The sequence below is a fragment of the Petaurus breviceps genome, unplaced genomic scaffold (genome assembly GCF_028583685.1).
Source record: "Petaurus breviceps papuanus isolate PSGF00001 unplaced genomic scaffold, PetGlider_PUasm1.0 188, whole genome shotgun sequence".
In the NCBI taxonomy this organism is placed as follows: domain Eukaryota; kingdom Metazoa; phylum Chordata; class Mammalia; order Diprotodontia; family Petauridae; genus Petaurus; species Petaurus breviceps.
In genome coordinates this window covers 11,454,410-11,478,921 of record NW_027185804.1, presented here as the reverse complement: position 1 = coordinate 11,478,921, position 24,512 = coordinate 11,454,410, and the positions used below count along the sequence as shown (strand labels likewise).

Here is a 24,512-nt window from a genome sequence, read left to right as displayed (position 1 = left end):
ACACCTGGCCGTGTAACCTCGAGCAAGTTACTTTAACCCTGATTGCTTAAAAAAAAAATGGGTAACAAATATTTTCAATTTTTAAGGTGAAATTTTTATATCATTCATTTTTAGACTACCTACACTTTATAATGAATCTCTTCTTCCCCTTCCAAAGAGTAAAACCTTATAATGAAGGTTTAAGAAGAGGGGTGACATTCAACAAAACTGACATATAAAAAAGGCAGTTATGAGATTCAGTGTTTTACACCCAAGATCCCTTATTTTTGCCAAGAAGGAGTTGCGGCGACTTCTTGTATTTCTTCACTCTCAAACTGAATGGCCTTTTCTCAGTCCTCATCCTTCTGGAGCCCTCTGTAGTCTGTGACACTGTGGATCAGCCTCTTCTCCTTGTTATCCTCTCTAGGTTTTATAACACTTCTCTCTCCTAGTTCTCCTCATAAACTATCTGACCGCTCCCTCTCAGTCTTCTTTGCTGGATCTTCTTCCAGGTAACATCCATTAAATATAGCTGTCCCAAGCTCTCTCCTAGGCCCTATTCTTTTCTTCTCTCATGGTATTTCACTTGGCGATTTCAACATCTCCCGTGAATTTAATTATCATCTCTAGGCTAACAATTCTCAGAATTACTCATCAACCCTAACCTCCAGTCTCATATCTCCAACTACTTATTAAATATTTTGAACTAGATAGCCTATAGATATCTTAAACTCCACGTGTCTGGAACTAAACTCATTATCTTTCCCCCCACACCCTCTCTTCATCCTAACTTCCTTATTATAGTTGAGGGTACCACTATCCTTCCAGGCTCACAATCTAGGTATTATCTTGGACTCCTCACTCCCTCTCCTCCCCCAGATACAATCTAATGCTAGGGCTTGTCAGTTTTACCTTCATAACATCTCTGTTCTGACACTGCCGTCACCCTGGTGCAGACCCTCATCAGGTCACACCAAGCTCTAATGACGGTATTCTCATTAGCCTCCCTGCCATAAGCCTCTCCACACTCCTGTCCATTCTCCAAGTGATCTTCCTGAAGAGTGGGTCTGACCAGGTCACCCTTGCAATCGGTTATCTTCTGTGTTTCCTTATAACATCATGGATCAGACAGAAAATCCTCTGTTTGGTGTTCAAAGCCCTTCATAATGTGGCCCCTACACCTTTCCTTACACCTCGCACCACCAACTCTCTCTCATCCCCTGACATCAGCCTCAAACAAGGCACTTCATCTCCAAATTCTGGGCATTTTCACTGGCTGTTCTCCATGCCTACAGTGCTCTCTCCTTTCTCATCTCTTCCTCCTGTTTTCCCTGGCTTCCAGAGCCAGCTAAAATGTCACCTTCTGTTTGAAATGCTCCTAATTTCCCTTAATGTTAGTGCCTTTTCTCTGGTGATTTTCTCCAACTTATCCTGTATATCGCTTGTTTGTACAAAGTTGTTTACATGATATGTCTCTTATTAGACTCTGAGCTCCTTGAGAAAAGGGACTGGTATATTCTTTGATCCCCATAGCTCAGCATTTGGTAGACTTTTAAGAAATTCTAGTTGACTGAATAACTATAAGAAAATAAAAAGTACCAATGAAACTTGTTTAAAATTTAACCTTTTTTTTTAGTAAAAGGGATAAGGGTAGGCTAGCCATATCTTGGAAGTGGCTCTTGTCTTAGCAGTAAGTATATAAAGGAACCCTCTGTTCAAAGTAAAGTTATTTAATTTCTAGGGAAGGAAGTAAGGAAGGAAGGAATGAAGGAAGGAAGGAAGGAAGGAAGGAAGGAAGGAAGGAAGGAAGGAAGGAAGGAAGGAAGGAAGGGAATTCTAGTTATAATCTCAGTTCCCCACAGAGTGCCCAGTTTAGCACAGAGTAGGCACTTAATATATGCCATCTGGATTGAACCACCTCAGTTTCAAGATCTCCTCATGTCCCATGCATGCTTTCTTGACTACCTCATTTCCAATACTCTGCCTTGCCTTAACTCCGATCTTTTACCTGACTTCTGGATCCTGACTGCTCCTCTGGCTTCTAACTCTCAGACCTCTCTTGACCTTTGGTTAATAAGCTCTTGCAGGTCTAGCTATCACCATCTTATATGTTGCTTCTATTATCCATTCCTAGCCTAGTCCTGGCTCTGACAGCCCAGGCTTCCCTTGCTTGCAAACTCTATGAGCTGCTACTTTCAGCTGCCTCCACATGGCAATGACTAGCTTGGGGGCCTGATTAATCAATCACTTCTAGCCCTTTGCTTTAAATTCTCTGGAAGAAAGAAAAGAGATAAAGGAAGATTGGACTTATTATTACTCACAACACACCAGGAACCAGACAGAGAATCACTGCTCATTTCATCTAAGGTACTTAAGAGCTCTCTGATGTCCTGGGTTGGTATTCATTTCTAGGGCAAGCACCAGTGGAGTATGCAAATGAATGAGGAAGCTCCCCCAATATGCAGATTAAGCAATATGTGACTCACCACAAAAGACAAGATCGGCCTGTTGGTATGTAAGTTATTGCTGCCCTTTTTAAAAATTTAATTACAATATTTGAACATTATCTCATTTTAAAGATCTGGCAGCTCGGGCCCAATTAAAATTCCAAAGCATCCAAGTGAGAAAAGGCCCAAGTTCGCAGCAAACGTCATACTGGGTTTTACACACATGAAAACAGCTGGACATTTTGTAATCATAATAAATCCTTTTGGAGATGGACGTTATTACCCTATAATCAATTCAAGATGTTTTACAATCCCTCTGTCATCATAGGAAATCCTGGTGTACCTCACATAAGAGTCTAGTTATGAACAGATAATATTCATCTCTGTGAAATGTATTGCTTGATCATTATCTTCCTGTCCCTCACCCCCAACCCATCAGAATTATATTTCAGCTCAATCAAGCACTTGACACATTTCACTTCAGTCTAAAATCAGAACAATTTGCTCAACAGAAAACTCTCCCCAAGAAACAAGTCTTGTTTTCCCACAGGTGAAGGGAGGAGGAAAAGAAAAAAAAAGAATGGGAAGAAGAGAAAGAGAAGGAAAGGAGAAAAAAGGGAAAGGGACAAGATAGAGAAGAGAGGAAGAAGGGGGAGAGAAAGGGGGGAATATAAGGAAGAAAGGGGAAAGGAGGAATAGAGGAAAGAAGAAGAGGGGAAGAAAAAGGAAAGAGGGGAAAAGGAAAGGAAGTAAAAGAAGAATGAAGAAGAAAGGAAGGGAACAGAGAAAACTAATAGGAAGGAAGGGACAGAGGAAAGAGGGAAGGGGAAGAGAAAGGGGGAGAAAGAGGAATAGTAGAAAGGAAAGAAGGAAAGGAGGGAGGGAGGGGGAAAAAAGAATGGAGGAAGAAAAAAGAAGAAAGGAAGAGGAAAGGAAGATGGTAGAGAACTTCTGCCAGATAATAAGCAGAAATGTTTGTAATTGCAAAATATATGTATATATGTATATGCATGTATGTATTGCAACAGGCTATTTGGCCTCCTTTGCAGTGTAAGGATCTAATCTAGTTTGACAAAGATTTCCATTAGAAATATTCTTTAAAAGTGCCCTTGACAAGTGCTCAAGGGCTCGGGGTACATTATCTAGCTCTTAAGCCTTTAGACATTTCATATACACATGCATACACACACACGTGTGTGTATATAGCTACATGTATACATACATACACATATCCATATGTTTGTACATATGGATATGTGTGTGATATGTAATTAAGCAGGAATATGGGCTGTTTTTTTTTTTGCAAGACATGTTATTTTATTAATATAGGGAGTTCCTGGTGAAAACTACTCCAGTCATTGTAGATGGGCCTGTTCTTTATAGTATACAATAGTAAAGAGTTGCCTGGAGGACTGAGAAGCTAAGTGATTTGCCCAACACTCACAGTCATCGTAGTGCGTCATCATAGGCCTAACATGAGCCCAGGATTTCCTGGCTCCAAGGCTAACCCTCTATCCACTATATGGAACTTCCTCTCAGAACCCAGATATAGAGTAAGTATATATCAAAAATAACACTATTGTAAACCTTCTTAAGTTGTTTTATTTACCAAATTATAATTACTTTCCTGGAAAGACAAAAAAAGAGGAATGAGCAAATCTGTATAAATGCTCCAATTTCATCTAACTTAAAGCTCTTCTTTTTTAACCCAAACTCAAAACCACAAAAAAATCAGACTAATCCATATAATCCAAAGAAATAAAAAAAAGGTAAAGGACATATATGGACAAAAATATTTATAGCAGAATATTTTTTATTGCAATAAAGAACTAGAAACTAAGAATGTGTCCACTATTTGGGGAACAAATTTTCAAATTATGTCATAAATATAATATTATTAGGCCATTAGAAATTACAAAAGGCACACCCAGAAATTAACTGGCTGTGTAACCTTGAGCAAGTTACTTACCCCGATTGCTTTAAAGAAAAAAAAAAGAAATTACAAAAGGGATGGTTTGCATGAACTGATGCATAATGAGTTGATTACATCTAGGAGAAAAATTTGTACAATTAAAAAACCCCACAGAAACAAAAAGCTTAGAAAAACAGAAGAAGCCTGACCAGTACAATGACCAACCACATTTTCAGAGGACTGAATCATGCTTCCCACCCCCCAGCAGAGAGGTGATGGATGAGAAGTGTAGAATGAGACATATGTTTGGGTGCAAAGCCAATGTGTAGATCTATTTTTTCTTTATTATACTTAGTTTTTATAAATGAGAGTCTTTGGGAAAGAATTTGGGGGAAAGAGTAATAGTAGCGGTGATAGTAACAGTGACAGCAAAATGTACAAGAGTATAATTGAAATTTTTTAAATACATGGAAAAGAGTAGAAAAATTTGTCATGGCAAACAAACAGGGTAATGTTGAAAATACTGCTAAATATATATGTGGGTATATGTGTATGTATATACACGCACAAACATATATGTATATATGTGCATATATACATATATACCAAGTTGTACTTAATAGATATTCTTTGTCATATACAATCATCTCTGTATAAGAAAATGTTCATGTTTGATGGTGTTTTAGGATGCTAAAAAAGAACATTTTAAAATATTTTTAATTGACCCAATAAGCAGATCCCATCTCTTCTTAAGGGAAACATAAGTCCTATAATTCAATTCCCTAAGCCTTCTTTATCCTTGATTGGAGTGCTCAGGAAGTAAGGTGGCACCATGGAAATAGCAGAAGTTTGCAGTCAAAGGATCTAAGTTCCAATATTAGCTCTGCCACTTCTTACCTGGGTAACTTTGGGCAAGTCACTGAACCTTGACTAAATCCAACACCTTCATTTTACAGATGAGGAGACAGAGACCCAGAAAACTCAAGTTCACAGAAGTAGTAATCATCAAAGTCAAGGCTTGAACCCAGATCCCCTGACTCAAGTCAAAGATATTTCCACAGCACCACACTGGTGGGGATGGGAAGGAGAAAGAAAAAGAAAACATAGAGTGGAGTGAAGTATGATCCTATAATTAAAAATGACCTCGGCTCCTAATCGATATTACCTATTTAATGTCATACCATACGGACATTAAAAATTCAGATTTTGTAGTCCCTGGATAAATAAGTCAAGGCAAAGATCGGGTCAATGTACTCTATCTGTTGATTGCTCCCAGGCCGTGAATATTCCAAACAAACCCAGTTTATCTGAAATATAAACAACTGAAAACCAGATAACTCCTTTAGAAGAGCTCCAGACTATGGAACATCATTTCCAGTAGATTCCCAGGAAGGACAACAGTTTTTAAATATTCAGATTATCGACCAAAGTCTTTCTCTTAGCATTCAGAGAATTCAAGTATACAAAACCTATCTATCCATCAGAGAAAACAGACCTCTTCACCATGGTTTAGTCCATAGAAGCTAATGTGTAAAATGTAGCCTCCAAATCTCTATTTGTTCCAATGCTACTAATCTAGTGGAAAGTCAAAGAAGACAGTTTTTTAAAATTCTCTGGGCAAATTCCATTCAGCTTAAATGATCTGATACATTAATATTGATGAAGTTGTGACTTTTGACCTAAAAAGTAAAGGTTAATGGCTACACTAGCTGGTTTTTTTTTTATTTCTCAAATACTATGCCATCTGAAATCTAATATGCATATATACAAGAAGGAACAATCTGACCAAAATGTAGCCCCAATCTTTCATGTCTTCAACTAAGGTCAAAAGTCATCTGAACAGTGTCCATTCTCTTAATAGAGATTAAATTTTTATTTAATTAGTGTGTTACTTAAAACTCTACCAGTTTCCTTGACATGAGATTTCTTTTTTTTACATAATACTACAGAAATGTGCATTTCATATTCTACACACTTACGTCATTCCTTTCTGTGTTTCTTGACTGAAATACCCTCACACTAAGGAAAGTGTTAGGCAAGTTTCAATAGCATACTCAAGTCTTAATTATCCACATGTGGATTGTCCACGGTAAAATTTAACCCCAAGATGGCTCCCCCTACTTTGAATGCCACCTCCTACCTTCTTCCTTCTTTCAGTTTGTACACTGAGAATGTAAACTAATTTAATTACCCCAAGTGGTTCAAATAATTGTGAAGAGAAGTTTGCTACCAAAAAAAAAGTGACAGCATTTGACTGAGTCACTGTTTTCAATTTTTGAAGCCGGTATTTCCTATCAGTCTAGAGATTCTACCTGACAAAATTGTTGTAAGGTCCTATGAGTTACAGAAACTTTTGTCTTTCCACTTCCAGAGGATCTCGCGATGACTGAAAAAAATATTCCACGGATCTCTCAAACTGGAAAACTCTTACTCCTCTCCTCTACCTCTCAGACCCCTCACTTCCTTACAAACTCCTTTCAAATCACACCTCCTACAAGAGGCTTTTCCTAGTCTTTCCAACCACTTAGTGCCCTCTAAGGTTACCTTTCAATCTACTTTATAGATATCTTACATATGCCTCTTTGTGTATTGCCAATTAAAATGCTAGTTCTTTGAGGGTGGGAGCTTTTTACATTTTTTCTTTGTATCCCCCTAACATGCCTTACTAATGAATATTTGTTAATTGGCTGTAGGATGGAAAGTGGAGCTAAAATAATTTTTTCCCATTAGAAGGATAATGCCTAGGAGGGAAGTGCCATATTTACCTTTCTCTGTATCCAAAGCACTTAGAACTTAGCCTAGTATATACTACTTACCCCTTGTATAGCTTTCCTGGAGAAAGTTTCTTCTTGGAACTCTAACTTCTTGTTTCATGTTATACTTGGATCTAATTTTATCCATAATTCCAGAAAAAAAAAATTGAAACCCAAAGGATTTACTATTATATCTAGATAGTCATACATTCTGGCTGACTGTTCAATTAGATTTAATCTATGTTAATTAAGCTTTCCATTTTAACAAATCTTCATATTAAACCACATTTGAATCATGACAAATAAACATTACATCTGCATTGCCATTAAAATATTTCAGCAAAACAAATCCATCTTTGTTATTCTCTCATTGCATTCAGTGGGTACAGATTTTTTTTTAATCCATCAAATTAACATTATGGATTAGTAGGAATAACAAAGTATTACCAAATACCCATTTCATTACATGAAACGGCCTATTTCAATTCCTACCTTCAGGTAAATTCTCAGTAGCCATTATCTCCATGTTCTCTATTCTATTTTATCCACCCTTTTAAGATATTCATGAGAACTGAGTTGGTTTAATCATCTGGGAGTTTCCACATATTGCTATGTCAATGAGTTCAGTCTCTGAATCAAGAGTCAAAACCTCCCAAATGGTCTGCCTCTGGCCATAGTATAGACATCAGGAGAAAGGGAGAAATACCTGCTATTCAATAAAAGGAACGCCATTTACTAAGTGGATTCTTATTCTATTGAGTAGCAAAATGTTGCAAGCTTTCCTCTGAGCAACAGTAAATATATTAAGTCATCTTTGGCTACAGTCTTTACCAAAAGAAAGTTGAATCGTTGCTTACCTTCCATGACATAAATGATGGCAGTCCTATTTAGGTCTTGGTTTTCAGTCCCTTTAAACTCTCTTACCTTTGATCAGTCAACCACTATTCTGGCAATGTTGAAATTCAACATTACTAGAAGGTAAGTGCAATAGGAGTCATTTTCTTTTAAACTTCCACCCCGAGGAAGAATGCTTTCTCAGAAAGCAGTTTCCCTCTACCCTTGCAGCTACAGCAGTTGAATTTCTTGGCCCAATTCTCTGCAACATTTACAAGGAAGCTTCCCTGGCAGCTCCATTTATTCTACACTCACTTTTGCTCCTTCCATGCTTCCTTTAGCAATGAAGAACCCAATAGAGCTGTCGGGAAATCCATTGGTAGACCCGATGAAAGGCTGAAACAATGAACCAAATTTCACAGAACGTGATATCACAAGTACAGGATGGGGGTGGCATAGCTAGATATCAGTTTATCTGAAGAAAGATCTGCAGAAAAGTCCCAGGGTTTCTTGCCTGGGACTCCAGCCAGCTATAGCCAGGTCAGGAAAAATCGATTATATATTCTGAAATCCTTTTGGCTACCTGATGTTGTCATTGTTGTTGCCACCCTGCTCTTTTGCTACTGCATCAATGATAATACCAAATCCTTAGTAACTTTAGTTCAGACTATACAAATGGACTGAGACATCTTTGTTTCTCAAGACATTGCCCAACTTTAGCTAGACAGAGAGATGATGGAGAGATAGGTGATAGGTAGATGGATGGATGGATGGATGGATGGATGGATGGGTGGATGGGTAAATGGGTAGATGTGTGGATGGGTGGACAGGTTGTTACAAAAGTCTCAGTATGGTTTTAAACTATTAAAACTCAATAAATATTAATAATTTAATAAATAACTTAATAAATAAAATTTAATACAGCTTGTACTTTCTAAGTTCTATGTCCTTCTTCATGATATTTTTTTCTCACTAAGAGAAAGCCTTCCCTGCTCCTATACATTTATCAATCCAATTCCTACCTACCCTGCACAGCCCAGTACAAGAAAACTTTCCAAATTCCACCCATAGTGATCTCACCTTCCTCTGAACTCAAATCATTTATTGTCTATAGTACATGTTGTAATCATTATTTAGGTAGTTTTTTCCTGTGTGTTATTCTTTAAATTTCCATCTAAGTATTTATACCTGGTCTTCACAAATAGAATATAAGTTCCTTTAGGGCAGGAACCATTTCTTATATGTTACAGGATCATAGATGTAGATCTGGAAGGGAGCTAAGAGGTCACCTAGTGAATTTTTTTTTCATTTTACAGATGAGAAAACTGAAGCCCAAGATTTAGGGGACTTGCCCAACATTGCAGTCGTATGTCATAGACATAGAGTTGGAAAAGGCCTCAGAGGCCATCTGGATGAACCGTCTAATTTTACAGATGAGCATATTAAATCTTAAGGAGGTTAAGTGACTTATCTAAGGTCACAGGGTAGTAATCATCAGGGGTGGTATTTGAACTCAGGTCCTCTGACTTCAGAGTCCATACTCTGACTATTCTCCTGGTCTTTAGATTTGGTGATTTTCTGGTACTTCCCAATTCGAAGAGCCAGTGATCATATTTACCATCTGCATCACTTAGCAGAGTGACCAATAGAAATTGATTTATTGATTTTAAGAAATAGAAGAAAGCCTGTTAATGGAAAAAATGTGTTATGTACTATAATCATCACTTTGAATTCCATAACAAAGGAAATTAACAAAACTGATTATCTAAGACCCTGGCAGAAAGGAAGCTATGATATTTCCTATGTAGAATACATATATGAGAGAATACACATCGCTCACAACCCCTGGAGAGATTTTTTTTTAATTAATCTCCTATTGTATCAACCCCAGGAGAATTTACCAAAGTATGTTAACTTGCCACCTCCATATTCCTGTAGCAGCAGCCTACAATGACCATTCAATTCATAGTCAGTTGGTAACCACTCAGCAAAAAGGAAGGAAAGATCACTTTCTTACCTGTGCTCCAGCTCTCGAATAGACAGAATCACTCCTGAAGTTGATGGCCTCTGCTGCACAGTAGCCAGGAACGTGAATTCACTCTTATTCCGAAAGAGCTGAATTAACTTCTCAGTCACATGTGGGGCTGCATGGATCTCTCTTTCTACATCTAAGAGTTTAATTGAAGAAAAAGGAGGTATGAGAGAAAAAAAAAGAGGAGAAGAGGGAAAAGGGAAGGGAAGAGAGAAAAAAAGAAGAAAAACTCCCTGAGTAAAACTACAGAGACCAAAGGATACAGATTACATTTTTCATTTTTCTCTCCTGTCGATATTTTTCATTTTCAAGAGTCATCCACCACGCTATACAGCAGCATTCATTCAATACAAAACCTGGAAATACCATCTCTGCCGATGTGCCTACTTGTCACTTTGACAAGTTCACAATTGGCCAGTCACTGATTTTCTGACAGGAATTTTGACGGGACACTGAGCAATCAGGTCCTGCTGCAAGCAGATTAAGTTGCTGTAAATAACATGAGAGGCTGGCAGATAAACGGGGTCCTAAATTCCTAAGGACCTCTAAAATAACAACACCCAGCCCCACGTAGCAGGCTCCAATTTCAATTTTACCATTGGTTTGGTTACTATCCCTCTAATACACAGTTAAGGAAACCCATCTCTACATGAAATAGGACTACCATTACTACTGCTAATAGAGTTTGTGCCGGCCTTTCTTTAAAAAAATAAATACAAGCTTTGTCTACAAATCATAGGTGTGCTTAGAATGCATGAATCTTCACTTCTTGTATGGAGTCTCACTATCCGTTTGCAGCTCTCTAAGATGAAAAGTTGTAAAAAAAAAAAGTTGTCAATATGCATTAGTAGGGGGTATTTCCTCATCAAGAATTCCCTATATATTTTGGGGGGGAGGAGGAATCATATAACATAAAAATGTGGCTTTCCTCATGAAATATTTATTTAACTCAAAACTTGCCCAATAAGACTAGAGTTCTTTCAACCCAGACACTCCTCCTGTTAGCCAGGAGTTAATCCTTCTTCACTCACAGGTTGTAGTGTTTGACCTTCATTTTCAAAGAGGACCATGGCATCAGGGAAATGATGACATGACTTGAAGTTGACTTTGATTTGAATGAGGTGAGGGCTGTGCAAGGTCATCAGCCTCACTTTCTCCTCCAAAGCCATCTGGATTCAGTGACCAACATTATTCATCAGGATGATTGGAGATGACCCAAGATGCAATAGGAGACCCTGGCCCTTTTAGGCTAAGGCCTTTTCACGGACTCAGTTAGAGTGAGGTAATGGCCATTCAGTGAATAGACCTCTTTAAGAAGTGAAGGCCATCATTCACTATACACTCAGAATTACCTCCAGTCGTGATAAAACCTCTAATTATCATATTATTTTCTGCTAAAACTGCTGATATCAGAATCAATCAGAAATGAATCAGTCAATATACATTTAGTCAGCAGCTACTATGTGCCAAGCAATGGACTAAGTGCCAGGGGAAAAAAGAGAGGCATATAACAGTTGCTTTCTCAAGGACCACACAGTCTAATAGGAGAGACAAGCAAAAATTCAAGGGGAGCGATGTTACAGAAAACTGTATGATGGGAAATCAATGACTATCACACAAACTCACACGCCACAGACTCCTCCCCTAATATAGTCCCTTTCCCTGTAGCTATATAGTGAGGGGCTGGTCTTTCATTTTAGAACTACATGACACATGTCTTTAAAAACAATCTTTAAATAGCTTGTTACTCATCACTGGTTGAAGCCACATCATGTCATTGTGTGTGGGCTCTGATGAAAATTGTCCCAAAAGAACTTGATTACAACAACAAATCAAGACTTTAGTTATATCTCTTGTGAAATCATTTCTGCCTGGAAAACATTTTGCAATAGAATACAAGTTCCTTGAAAGCAGGAACTTTTTCATTTTTGTCTTTTTATCTCTGCTACCTAACCCAGTGCTTGGCACAAAGTGGGCACTTTAGAGTAGGAAAAACAATGGATTTAGCATCAGAGGAACTGGGTTCAAATCCAAGCTCTATCATGTTGTTTGTCCTTCATTTTCAAAGAGGACCAATGTCTTGACTTGAGTGAGGGTAAATTGGATTAAAATAAGACAGAGTTGCACACAGTCATCAGCCTCAATTTATCCTCCAGAGTCATGGGAGTCCAGTGACAGGACGAAAGTCAAGATGACTGGTGATGACCCAGGATGCAGAAGATGACCTTGGAGTCTCCAGTGCTTGACCAAGCTGTGAGTGTTCCACAGTGCTTGCTTCAGCTGATGAACAAATTGATCTCTTCTGTCCATTATCCCAGGGAAATTTCTGTCACTATCTATGTGACCTCAAGCAAGTCATTTCATTTCTCTGAATCTCCTCATATGTAAAATGAGAGGATTCAACTTGGTGACATCCAAGATCCCTTCCAGCTTTGAATCCATGATCCTATAATCAATAAGCATGTATTAAGCACTAACTGTGTACCAGGTACTATCTTAAGCACTAGGGCTATAAAGAAAAGCAAAAACAGTTCCTAAAAATCAATGAAATCACAGCCTAATAAAGACAAATATGCATATGAGGAGGCACAGACATGGTTCTTGTACTGTACACAGGAAGAAACCTTGGAGAGGGCGGAACTAACCAGCCACTGGAGAGAATAAGAAAGACCTTCTGGAGAAAGTGAGATTTTACCTGAGTCTTTGGAGAAATCAGGAGTTTCCCAGGCATAGGGGATAGGTGGTACAAAGACACCGAGCTGGAAGAGGGGATGTGAATCATGAATGTGGAAGAACAAGCACACCAGTCTGGCTCAACTATAGAAAGAAAGGAGGGAAACGATGTGGAAGAAGGCTGAAAAGACAGGAGGGGGGCAGGTGGGGAAGAGCTTGGAATGCCAAAAAGATGAGTTATGTTTGATCTCAGAGATAAGGAAGCTCCTGGAACTTATTCAGGGTATGGCAACGACTTTTACTGAGTGAGAGTCAGACATGCACTTTAGGAAAGTCATTTTGGCATCAAGGTAGAAGATAGATTGGAATCAGAAAAGACTTCAGGTAATTGGGAGACTATTATAATAATCCAGACAAGTCCATAAATGAGCGTGGTGGCTCTTAGTAGAGATAGGGGATGTATCCGAGATGTTTTGGATTCAAGAATGCTCCTAGAATAAATGAACATAAGAAGTAGTTAATCCAATCAGCACACAGACTTGGGAGCCCACTAGGAAGACCAATATTCAAAACCCGGAAAAGAAATCAAGGGAACTCAGAAAACAGTGACCATCTTAAATCTTAAAGGACTTACATTATTTTCATCATTACGTCACCTGAGAAAAGCACATGTGATTTTGAAAGTTTTTTTTTACTACAAACATGCTCATCTTCATTATATCCTAGGGAATTGAAGGCTAAATAGACAATTTCTCAAATGGTATAGGGCAAGGAAACCCAATTTCTCCTATTTTCTTTCAATTCCAGTGCATTTTAGGGAGTTGATAAGGGAAGGAGAAAGAAACATGTTCCCTAGAGTCTACACTTCCTATCAACCCCAATAGAATACATTTCAAAAGAGCATCATTTTTGTCAAATCCTGCCCAAGGCAGGATCAAGACAGGGCAGCAATATGGGAAGACACCAGCAGGACTGAAGGCAAAGGAGGTCCAAAGAGTCAAGGTATAAACTGTGAGGTGAAAAAACATAAATGGAAAATTCAGACTGGGTTGCTACTAAGGTTTCTGTGAAGCACCTAAAGAGAAGAGATTTAGACAAGTGTTATTCAGAGCCAAGAAATCCATACTAGATTAAGAAGTAAAGATGTAGGAAGTACTTGGTTGTTGATCATTTGAATGGTTCAATCATCAGATTCCCCAAAGTTTTAGACATTTTATTGGGTCGCTTGTGTTCTTAGACTATATTCAGCATAAATAAGCAAGAATTGCCCTCCAAAAGGTCAATTCTTACCTACAGTAGGCAGGTTCTCAGATTGGAATGGCACCTCAATGTCTAAAGATTCCCTAAATTCTAGGGACTAAGACATTTGAAATGGCCAACTATCGAAGAAGGGAACCAGGGTCAGGGATCCTATACTATTTTGCAAATAGCAAATGTCTAAGAGCAGCAGAGACTTGATTGCTTATTTGTGTTACTCAACCTGACTGCCTAGAGCTTTATTATTTTTGTTGCAACTTCTTGTATTCTTTGCCCCTGTCTAGTGCTAACTTATCAGCATGGACACCTAGAAGATCCACTATACATCCTGATCCAGCTAACCATAAAGGTGTATAAAATAAAGGAGTTAGCCAGATGATCTCTTGGTCTCTATAAGATTGAAGTTTTATTATGCTTCATACCCATCAGACTGGAAAAGTTGATTAATTAAAATCAAAAATAGCAAATGTTGGAGGAAATCTGTACATTAATGCATGATTAGTGGAGTTATGAATGGGTCCAGCTATTATGGAAAGTACATTGGAACTATATATAAAAACTATTAAACTGTGCACACTCTTTTACCCAGAAACCCTACTACTAGCTCTATTATTCACCAAAGAGATCAAAGAAAAAGAGATAGATAGACAGACAGACATTTTATGCATATGTGTGTGTGTATATGTAGAAAGAGAGAGACAGACAGACAGACAGAAATTCTGTTTGTAGTGACAAAGAATCAAAACTGAGAGGGTAACCATCAATTCAGGGATGGTTGAATAAGTCATGGTATATGAATGTAAAATTACTATTTTGCTATAAGAAACTATAAAAGAGGTAGTTTCAGAAAAACATGGGAAGACTTATATGAACTTATGCAGAGTGATGTGGTCAAAACAAGGAGAACCATTTGGACTTTGAAAGTCTTAGGAATTTCAAGCAACACTATGACCAGCCATGATTTCAAAGAACTCATGATGAAACAGGCCTAATACAGAGGGGATGGATTCAGAGTACAAACAGAGATCTTTTTTGAATGTGGCCAATCTGGGGATTTGTTTTGCTTAACTATAAATGGTTTTAACAGGAGATTTCTTAATTTTTCACAGGGGGAGGGGATAAAGGAGGTGGATCTTCTTTTGAAAAAATAAAATGATTTTTAAGAAATTTCCACAGTATTGTGCCCCTCCTTGTCTCGGGAAACATCTATGACTCCCAATGCCTCCTGGATAAAGTCCAAAACCCTCATTCTAGCATTAAAGGACCTCAGCAGTCAAGTCTATAATTACCATCTCCATCAACTAGTGTTCTTTATAGAAATTTTCTGCTGACATCAAACTGGGTTACTTATCCTCCAATCATACCAGGATATTCAGCATTTTATCAATCAACAAGCACTACAGATAGTGATGTAAAGACACTAGTGATATAAAGACAAATAAAAAATCTCATCCCTTAAGGATTTTACACTTTATTGCAGGAAAAGTATACACATAACAGGTATATACAACATATGTACATTTAGGGCAGTTAGGTAGTAGCACAGAGGATAAAGTGAATAGTTTACTGGGCCTGGAGTGAAGAACACTCATCTTCTTTGAGTTCAAAGCTTGCCTCTGACACTTACTAGCTGTGTGACTCTGGGCAAGTCACTTAACCCTGTTTGCCTCAATTTTCTCATCTGTAAAATGAGCTGGAGAAGGAAATTTCAAACAACTCTAGTATCTTTGCCAAAAACAGAAAGCAAAAAACAAACCCTCAATGGGGTCACAAAGAATCAGACACAAAAGAAAATATGACCGAACGACAACAACAATACAAGATAATTTTGGGAAGAGGTCATTGGGATCAGGAAAGTCATCAAGTACGAGAGCGAATTTGAGCTGAGATTTGGGGAAGCTTATGATTCTAAGTGAGGAGGAAGTGTACTCCAGGCATGGGGGGAGGAGAGGTGGGCAGCCTGCAAAGGCAGGGAAACAAGCAATGGAATGGAATTGTGTAAGGAAAGGAACAGCAGGGATTCGTTCGACTAGAACAGAGACTCGAGGGAAGAAACGGGTATGAAACTTAAAGATGTAAGGTGAAGCCAGGTTATTAAGGACTTCAAATGTTGAGTAGAGGAGCTGTATTTCATCCCAAAGGCAAAAGGAAGCCACTGGGACTTACTGAGCGAGATAGTAATTTGCCAGAGCTTGAATTTAGAAATATCACTTTGGCAGCCACTTGAAGGGTGGATAAGAGAGAATAGTGACCTCCCTGCACATTTAATCATGTCCTTCTTCCCTCTCATTTCCCAAATACCATCCATTCTCCAAGGCCTAGCTCAGGTCTTAACTCGTCAATGAGAATTTTCTTAAGCAGCGTAGTCAAAAGTTACAACTCCTTTCTATGAATTGTCATAGCATTCATCATAAATATCCCTCATTTGGTGCTTGAAAAGTATCCTTCCTTTGTTACATCTTTTTTTTTACAAGAGTGTCACCCCCAACTAAACTATGAGTTCTTTGAAAGATGTAGCCATTTTCCAGGGAGGACATAATTGTCTTCAAGTATTCAATGGATTTGAACTTAGAAAAGTCATTATACTTGTTCTTCCTGGCTATATAGGGAAAATTAGGAGCAATTCTCCCTTTCTCCAAATTTCTCTATTTCCAATGAAAAACCATCATCATTTTTCCTGTCATCTTCTCTCCACTCACAATGACATCACCCTTGTGCAGGCCCTAAAATACAGACCTAACTATGTCACATCTTCTGAAGAAATTTCAGTGTCTCCTCATTTCTTCTAGGCTAAAATACAAAATCCCAACTTGAGCATTCCAATTCTTCCATATGCCCTATGTTCCAGGCAAATAGACCTGTTTGCTATTCCTCAAAGTTGACATTTCCTCTCTCATTGCTAGATCTTTGAAAAGGTTCTCCTCCATTCCCAGAATGCTCCCCTTCCTCAATTGTGCCACTTAGTATACTTAGCTTTCATCAGGACTGAGTTCATGGGCTCCCTCATACAGATACCTCACCCCACAGCTGTTAGTTATCACTCTCTATCTCTATCAGTCTATAGGTTGTCCCCCCTACACACATATATACCATACACTGCTTACAGGGCTTTGCACATGGTAGGTGTTGATTGACAAACTGAATGACTGCCATCAGACCCATTGAGGGGCCTGTCCCTTTTGAGAGGTGACCCCTCTTTTGCAGAATAAGCTGCCCAGCTGGAAACCCTCAGGAAAACCCAGGGTAGCTCAGATTTTTCCTTCCCGACAATCTTCCAGGCCATGCTCTTTCTCTCAAAGCAGTTATTTGATATTGTTTTACATAACCATGAATGCTAACAATGAGAAAAATGCCCAGTGCTTTTTCCCCCAGAAAACAAGAATAAATTTTCACACCTCTGAAATGTCAGCTGCTGCTAAGCTGAAACTAATGAAGCTGAGTTCTTCTTCACCTCATCCCCTGCCCATCCCACCCTATGCCTTCTTTACCAGCTCTCCTACTCACAGACTTTCCTAGAAGGCAGGAGAACATTTCTGAAAGATCAGCCCTTCTTTTTTCTACCTTCTGAATAAATGAGCAGCATGTCAGAATGAAGAACTCCCCTACCCCTCTTCGACCAGTGGGAAATGCCAGAAATGTCCATTTTAATATAGCAAAAGTTAACATGTGTTCTCAGTTTCAGCAAAAAGCCTTTTGGAAAATGTTCAACATGATCCCCATCAGCTAGCAGCATGCCTGCAAGAGTGCTAACTTAACAGTTTCCATTTCTTCCAGTGAAAGGGGTTGGGGGATGGGGGGAAGGTGGACAAATGGAATCCAGAAGACCTTGGCTCTTAATTAAGTCCTCACACTAACCAGAGCTACAAGCCAAGTCCCATCTTTTGCCTCTTCTGACCCTTCCTCCTATCCACTATTAGTGCCTGACCCTCCCTCCTAAACTGCCTGGTCTTTAACTAATGTGTGTGCATTTGTCTTTACTCACTTTATATTGAGTCTTTATACCCTTATACATGTACTTCTCTTTCCCCATTAGAATGTCAACTCCTCATGAGTTATGACTGTTTCATTCTTTGTATTTGTATCTCTAGCATGTAGCACAGTGCCCAATTCATAGTAGGTACTTTATAAATGCTTTGATGATTGACTGATTAGCAGGGTGACCATGAGCAAGTCACATCCTCCCTCTTGGCTTCAATTTCTAATGAGGATGTGGAACTAAATGACTTCTAAGGTCCTGTTAACATTTTAGTGGAATTAATTAGAAATATAGAATGAGCTTCAAATTCTCTTACACTAAGATCAATCCCATGGGGGAACATAAACAAGAAATTCATTAATTACCTCAGACCTGCTACTTGTCACCAGCTTTAAGACCATCTGCTGGATTTCCTGGCATTGTTGATGAGGGATGTGGTCGGGGGAAGGGTAATCAGGGAAGTCCTCTGATCATCACTTGAAAAGCTTGCAAGAAGAGAAGCATTTGTTTGGGCCTCTTAAGAGAATTTTTTGTGGAAGGCATCAACATACTCCATCACTAATTTTTGAGAGGTCTCTTAAAGGAGGCAGGACTGTCCAAAGAAAAGAATACTGACTCCAGGTATCAGTTTAATTCATATTTTTGATCCTTCCAACCTTGATGACCTTGGACAGGTTCATAGAACTTTCCTGGGCTCTGGATTACTCCTCTGTAAAATGAGGAGGTTGAGCAGAGGGTGTGGAACCAGATGGCCTTGGAGGTTCCTTCTAACTCTAGATATCTGACTTCCTGCTCCCATACCTCCTCTCCTAGGATGGCAGCCCATCCTTAGTGAAAAGAAAGGGAGAAAAAGAACTTCATTCTCTAAATCTTGGCCATAGATTCTTTATCCATTTAAGGTCATTACAATATTAAAAAAAAAACAAGGTCTATGATATCATTGATCAAATACTACAGCCACCCGTGCAGATCAGAGCCCCTCTGTGCCTCAGAAAAGAATTTCATGATTGCTGTGTCCAGAGACATTCGTCACACTGTCTGGGAGGTCTTAGGGGAGTTGTTTACGCCCTCTCCTACCTCAGTTTCTATATCAGTGAAACAAAAGCGTTGCACCATATAGTCCTTAAGGGCCCTTCCACCCCTATTTCTATGATATCCACGACTCTCTGATTATGAGTTACTCTGAACTTAACTAGACTGGTCTTTGAAGGATAGTGAAGCAGTATAAAAAGCCTTTCCAGGTGGTTTAAGACCTAACAGAGCTTGTGCTCACTCTTGTTAGTATAGCTTTGGAGAGTTTAAAGTCATCAACACTTGTGGACACACACACAGTCATTGAAAATGTTCCCATTTTGCAGACCAATTAGAACTTGGCAGGAAGGATTGTTTTTTTTTCTTCTCTGTCCTCAGATGAACATGTCATTTGTCATTTTAACGGAGATTACAAAAACACACTAAGGCAATGATTAGGCACTAGCACCAAAAGCAAATAAAAAAAGAAGGGAAAAAATTAAATGAAAGGATGGGTTCTTCCTGTCATCCTCTCTGCTTCACAGATATACACTGAGCCTTTTTCTCTCCTTTTCCTGATCTGCAATGTGGGTGGAACATGGTGGCAATGGAACACACACCCATGTCCATATGTCTGCACGTGCATGCTCACACACACGCCTGTGCACCCTCATGGCCACTTATTTGAAGCTTTCTCAGTCTCATTCCAGCAGGGAGAACATCTGACCAGGCAGATAGAAGGAGGAAAAAGATCTCAGCTCCCAAGGCTGACTAAAGGACATTGCATTTAGGACAAAAGACAGCAATAAGAATAGATCCCTGCCTACTCCCAGTAGGGAAGATATCTGCAAGGGTGAAAGCAGCAACCAGAAGTCCTGTTTACTCCCTCCTCTCTGTCCCATGGCAGCCAATCTCAACCCAAACTGCCTGAAGGAGCAGGCTACATTAACTGTAATTACATGCTGTTTACATTAAGAACCTCGGGGAATGTAGAAAACTCTAAATATAGCCTACACAGTTTCTGTTTGCCCAAATACCAGTTGAGCTAATGGTAAGAAAGATTTCCCTCAAAAAGGGAAAATAACATATTGCTAATTTGGAATGGCAGTCAGTACTTAATTTCCAAGTTCAAAGGAAATTGCCAATACAGAACTGACAACCGTTATAAAGCAAGTCACGCAAAGGACCCCATATTTTAAATTGCTTGAAGCAGCTGTCACTCTTTCTGGTCACTGGGGTCTTGGGCACTTAAGCAGTTAGAGGCTTGGTACAGTAAAAAGAACGCTGGGGTTAGGGCCAGAAGATCTAGGCTAAAATCTTATCTTTAGACTCACTACCCATGCAATCCTGAGCCTTAAACTTTTGATCTTGAATTGAGACTGTCCAGAATAAGGTAATCAGCATAGTGAAGGGCCTGGACTCCATATCATGCTGAAGAATCATTTGAAGAAACTGATGATGTTTAGGCTGTAGGAGAAGACCCAGGGAGCACAAAATATCCCTCTTCGTTATTTAAAACACTGTCACATGAAAAAGGGATTAGACTTGTTTTGTTTGGTCCCTTGCTATAGAACCAGGAGCAACAGATGGAAATTTCCAAGAGGAAGAGAAGCTTCAGCTTGATATCAGGAATGTCTTCTTAATAACGAGAGCTGCACAGAAATAGAATGAGCCACCTTAGAAAGTAGCAAGTGCCCCTAATGTAAGAACTGAGAGTAGAAAACACTTGTGAGGTATAGGGTAGAGATGATTTTTGTTCACGTATGGGTTGTTCTAGAAGGCCTCTGAAGTTGGGTAACTCTGGGTTTCTCTCTTGACCTCATGGTTTTCTCAGCCCTAAAATGAGGGGATTGAATTAAGATGTCTCATGTCTCTCCTAACTCTTTATCTATGGTTGAATGAGACTAAATACTGTGGCCATATAATGAGAGGACAGAACTCACTGGAAAAGACTGAGGTTGGGAAATGTTGAAGGCAAAAGGAAAAGGGGATGACAGAGGATGAAGTGGATTATGTGTCTTGGAAGAAACAAACATGAACTTTGACAGACTTTAAGAGATAGTAGAAGATAGAAGGGCCTGGAGTCCTATGGTCCATGGGATCACGAGGAATCAGACATGACTGAACAACAGCCCCAGACAAGGAAAACTCTGATCTAGTGAATAGCATCCCCTGTTATAGCCAAGCTAGTTCACTTATTGTTCCCACAAAATGAGATTCCATCACTGGCCTCCATCTCTAAAAAAGTTGTTCCCCATGCCTCGAAGCCTTTCCTCTTAACCTCTGTCTCTTATTCTCAACTTCCTTCAAAGCTAAGTTCTAGTGCCCCTTCATATGGAAAACGCCTCAAATGGCCTTGCATTTATGTATCTACTTACATGTTCTCTCCCCTAGTAGAAGGTAAAGACATTGAGGATAGGAGCTATTTTTTTAAAGTTTTATCTGTATAGCTTCAGCACAGTGTTTTATACAGATGCCAAATAAATGCATGTTTATTTGAATTGAGAATCCAGCATCATCAGTAATAGATTTCTGCTGCAGTAACTAGCTCAGCTAAGAGCCATCAATTAGAATTTTCCTCTATGTTTCCTCTGCCTTCAGCCAAAAGCCTCCTCTGTGACCTTGGACTCACACTTCCTCTGTCTGGGCATCAGTCTCCTCATTTGTAAGATGAATGAGTGGGATGAGATAATTCCCAAGGTTTCTTCCAACTCAAATTCAATGACTCCAACTTTTAGGAGAAAGAAGTGAATCCAAAGAAAAGGAAAGAAATCAAATTGACTACAGGGAATTTTTTTAATCTTCTAACTTGTAGAGGATGGATTGGGGTCAGAATAGATTCTTTGCAGTCTCTCACACCACCTACCACATCTACAATCCTGATCACTGAAAAGGGAAATGACCTTCAAAATGGCCTAAAAGTCCATCACAATTCTGAGACACTGAAGAGAAATTCATGCAAAAGCAGGAAAAAAGTTCTCATTTGTGTGTATGGGTATATGTATATATAAATGTGTGTGTATTTACATATATATGTGTGTGTGTGTGTGTGTGTATATATATATATATATATATATATATATATATATAGAGAGAGAGAGAGAGAGAGAGAGAGAGAGAGAGAGACTGAAAAGAACAAAAGCAAGGAGTAAACATAATGTACAGTTAACCAGAACACCCCCCTTATGGAATCACAGAATTCAGAGACAGAGATCTCAGAGGCCATTGGATCCAAATTGTATCAGCACAAGAGTAAGTAGCCTTTCCAATGTACCCAATAAGATTTTAGTCAGCCTTGATTGAAGCCTTCTAGTGATGGGAAACTACTGCCTCTTGAGCCCATTGCATTTTGGAACAGCCCTGATCAAGGGGAAATTTTTCCTTACATTAAAATCTATTTCTCTGCAACTCCTGCAACTGTCTACTCGTTCTGTTCTATGAGGTCAAGTGGAAAATGAATCTCTTTTCCAAAGAAAGACAAACAGAAAATATTTATTGTTTACTATGTGCCAGGCATTGTACTAAATTTTAGGAATACCAATACAGTCAGAAAAGACAGCCCCACCTTCAAGGAGCTCACATTGCACCATAGGGTGCAAAACAACATACAGCAGAATAATGGGGAGGGGTAGTTATCAAGGTAGAAAAATCCAGAGTTTAAGGAAAAGGAGAAAAAGCAAGTCATTCCCAACTCTTCTTGAACCCATTTAAGGTTTTCTTTGCAAAGATACTGAAGTGGTTTGCAATTTCTTTCTCCAGGTCATTTTACATATAAGGAAACTGAGGCAAGTTGGGTTAAGTAACTTGCCCAGGATCACACAGCTGTTGTCTGAGCGCAGATTCAAACTCATGAAAATAAGTCTTGCTGATGTCAGACCCAGTACTCTACCCACGTCACCAACTAGCTGCCCCATGAACAGCCAGAAATGGTTGTCCAAGGTAGGAACTAGCCAGCTGGGAAGAGGGGGCTGCACGGATCGAGGCATCTAGGTTAAGAACATTGTCATAACATGGAGAGAAAACATCAGAGAATCTAAGCATAGCCAGGCCCTCTTTCAAATCCTCGAAGATACCTATCACAATGAGCCCTCTTATTGCCCCACACACAACTCTTTCTGCCAAGTCTCCTCTTCTCTAGGCAAATATCCCTATTTTTATTCCCCAATCATTCTGTGTGTTGAGGATCTTACTATGTGCACTTGTTACATATTATTGTTTTAATTGACAAAGGCAAAACTAAGGGCAGTGAATAGGACCCATGCGGAAAGAAGAAGCCGTGTTGTGTTTTGTTCCTATCTTCATCAGTCATTGCCATTGTCACCTGTCATCAGCAATGCCAGAGTTCAGATACTACTGGGCCAAAACTTTACATCCTAGAGTACAACTCAGTTACTTATAGCCAAGTACCCAGAAGGAGCGATGGGGGCTGGGTCTTCCTAGAGAGCCACATAAAATAATTATCATTATGCTTTAGACTTTATAACCCTTAACCCTAAGCCCACATTGTAGTTTTCAAAGCACTTTCAGATAACTTATCTGATACTATCCTCAAAAGAGGAAAGAGAAAATATGGCACAGGTGACTTGAAATCAATAGTTCTAAGTGGGAATCCAGCCTTATGCACTGACATCTGCCCTTGTCCCCCAGTAAGGTTATCTGGTGTTTTCAGTGGACACAGCGCTGGGCTTGGAGTCGAGGAGGCCTGAGTTCAAATCCAGCCTCAGACATTTACTAGCTGTATGACCCTGGTCAAGTCATTTAGGGTTTCTCAGCCTCCGTTTTGTCATTTCTAGAATGAGATAATAATAGTGCCTACTTCAATGGGGTGTTGTGGAGAAGAAATGAGATTTTATATACATATATATGTATGTATGCATTTATATATATATCACATGTTGCAAACTTTGAGTTGCTATATAAATACGAGTCTTTTCTTTTTACTTTTGTCATGGGTGGGCACAGCACAGTAGGGCATACGCAGGCCTCCTGTAAGAAGCAGATGCTGGCTGCTTTGGAAAAGCTGAGTAATAAAGTGAAAATAGAATTGGACTTGGATTGAGGACAGACCTGGGCTCACATCTCTATTCCTCTACTTACTAGTCACATAAACGTAGGCAAGGCATGATATTTTTTAGCTTTGCAACTCTTCAATCACCATACAAATGTGGGTTACTATTTTAAAAAAACAACACTTTGTGAGATAGATTAATCAAGGATAACTATCCCAATTATACCAACTGAAGATGTCAGATGACTTCCCCAAGGGTACATGGCTAACAAGTAGCAATGAGAAAGCTAAAAAGGCAGTAATAACGATAGCCAACGTATACAGCTGCAAGTTTTTCAAAGTGTTTACATATATCATTTCATTTTATCCTCACAAAATAGGTGCTATTATCATTATCATAGGTGCTATTATCATCCCCATTTTACAGATGACAAAACTAAGGCAGGGAGAAGTCAGATGACTTGCCCAAAGTCACAGAGCCAGGAAGTGTCTGAGAAAAGATTTGGACACAGGATACCCAGGCTCCCAAATTCAAGGAACTGTCCACTACCCCTTGCTTGCCACACAAGAGCCACATGGCTTAAAGCCATGCTCCTGTTACAACTCCCTCCTTTCTTTCAGCCAAGAGGA

General features: G+C 39.2%; 1 protein-coding gene across 2 annotated transcripts in view; it reads right to left on the bottom strand.

Moving 5' to 3' along the window:
* NELL1 (neural EGFL like 1) overlaps window positions 1-24,512 on the bottom strand; it is a 922,880-nt gene that overhangs the window by 817,024 nt on the left and 81,344 nt on the right. For both annotated transcript variants that reach the window (XM_069091288.1, XM_069091290.1), the window contains exon 3: window positions 9,943-10,093. In XM_069091288.1, coding sequence (XP_068947389.1) covers window positions 9,943-10,093 — 151 coding nt within the window. The remainder of the gene's footprint in view (window positions 1-9,942; window positions 10,094-24,512) is intronic.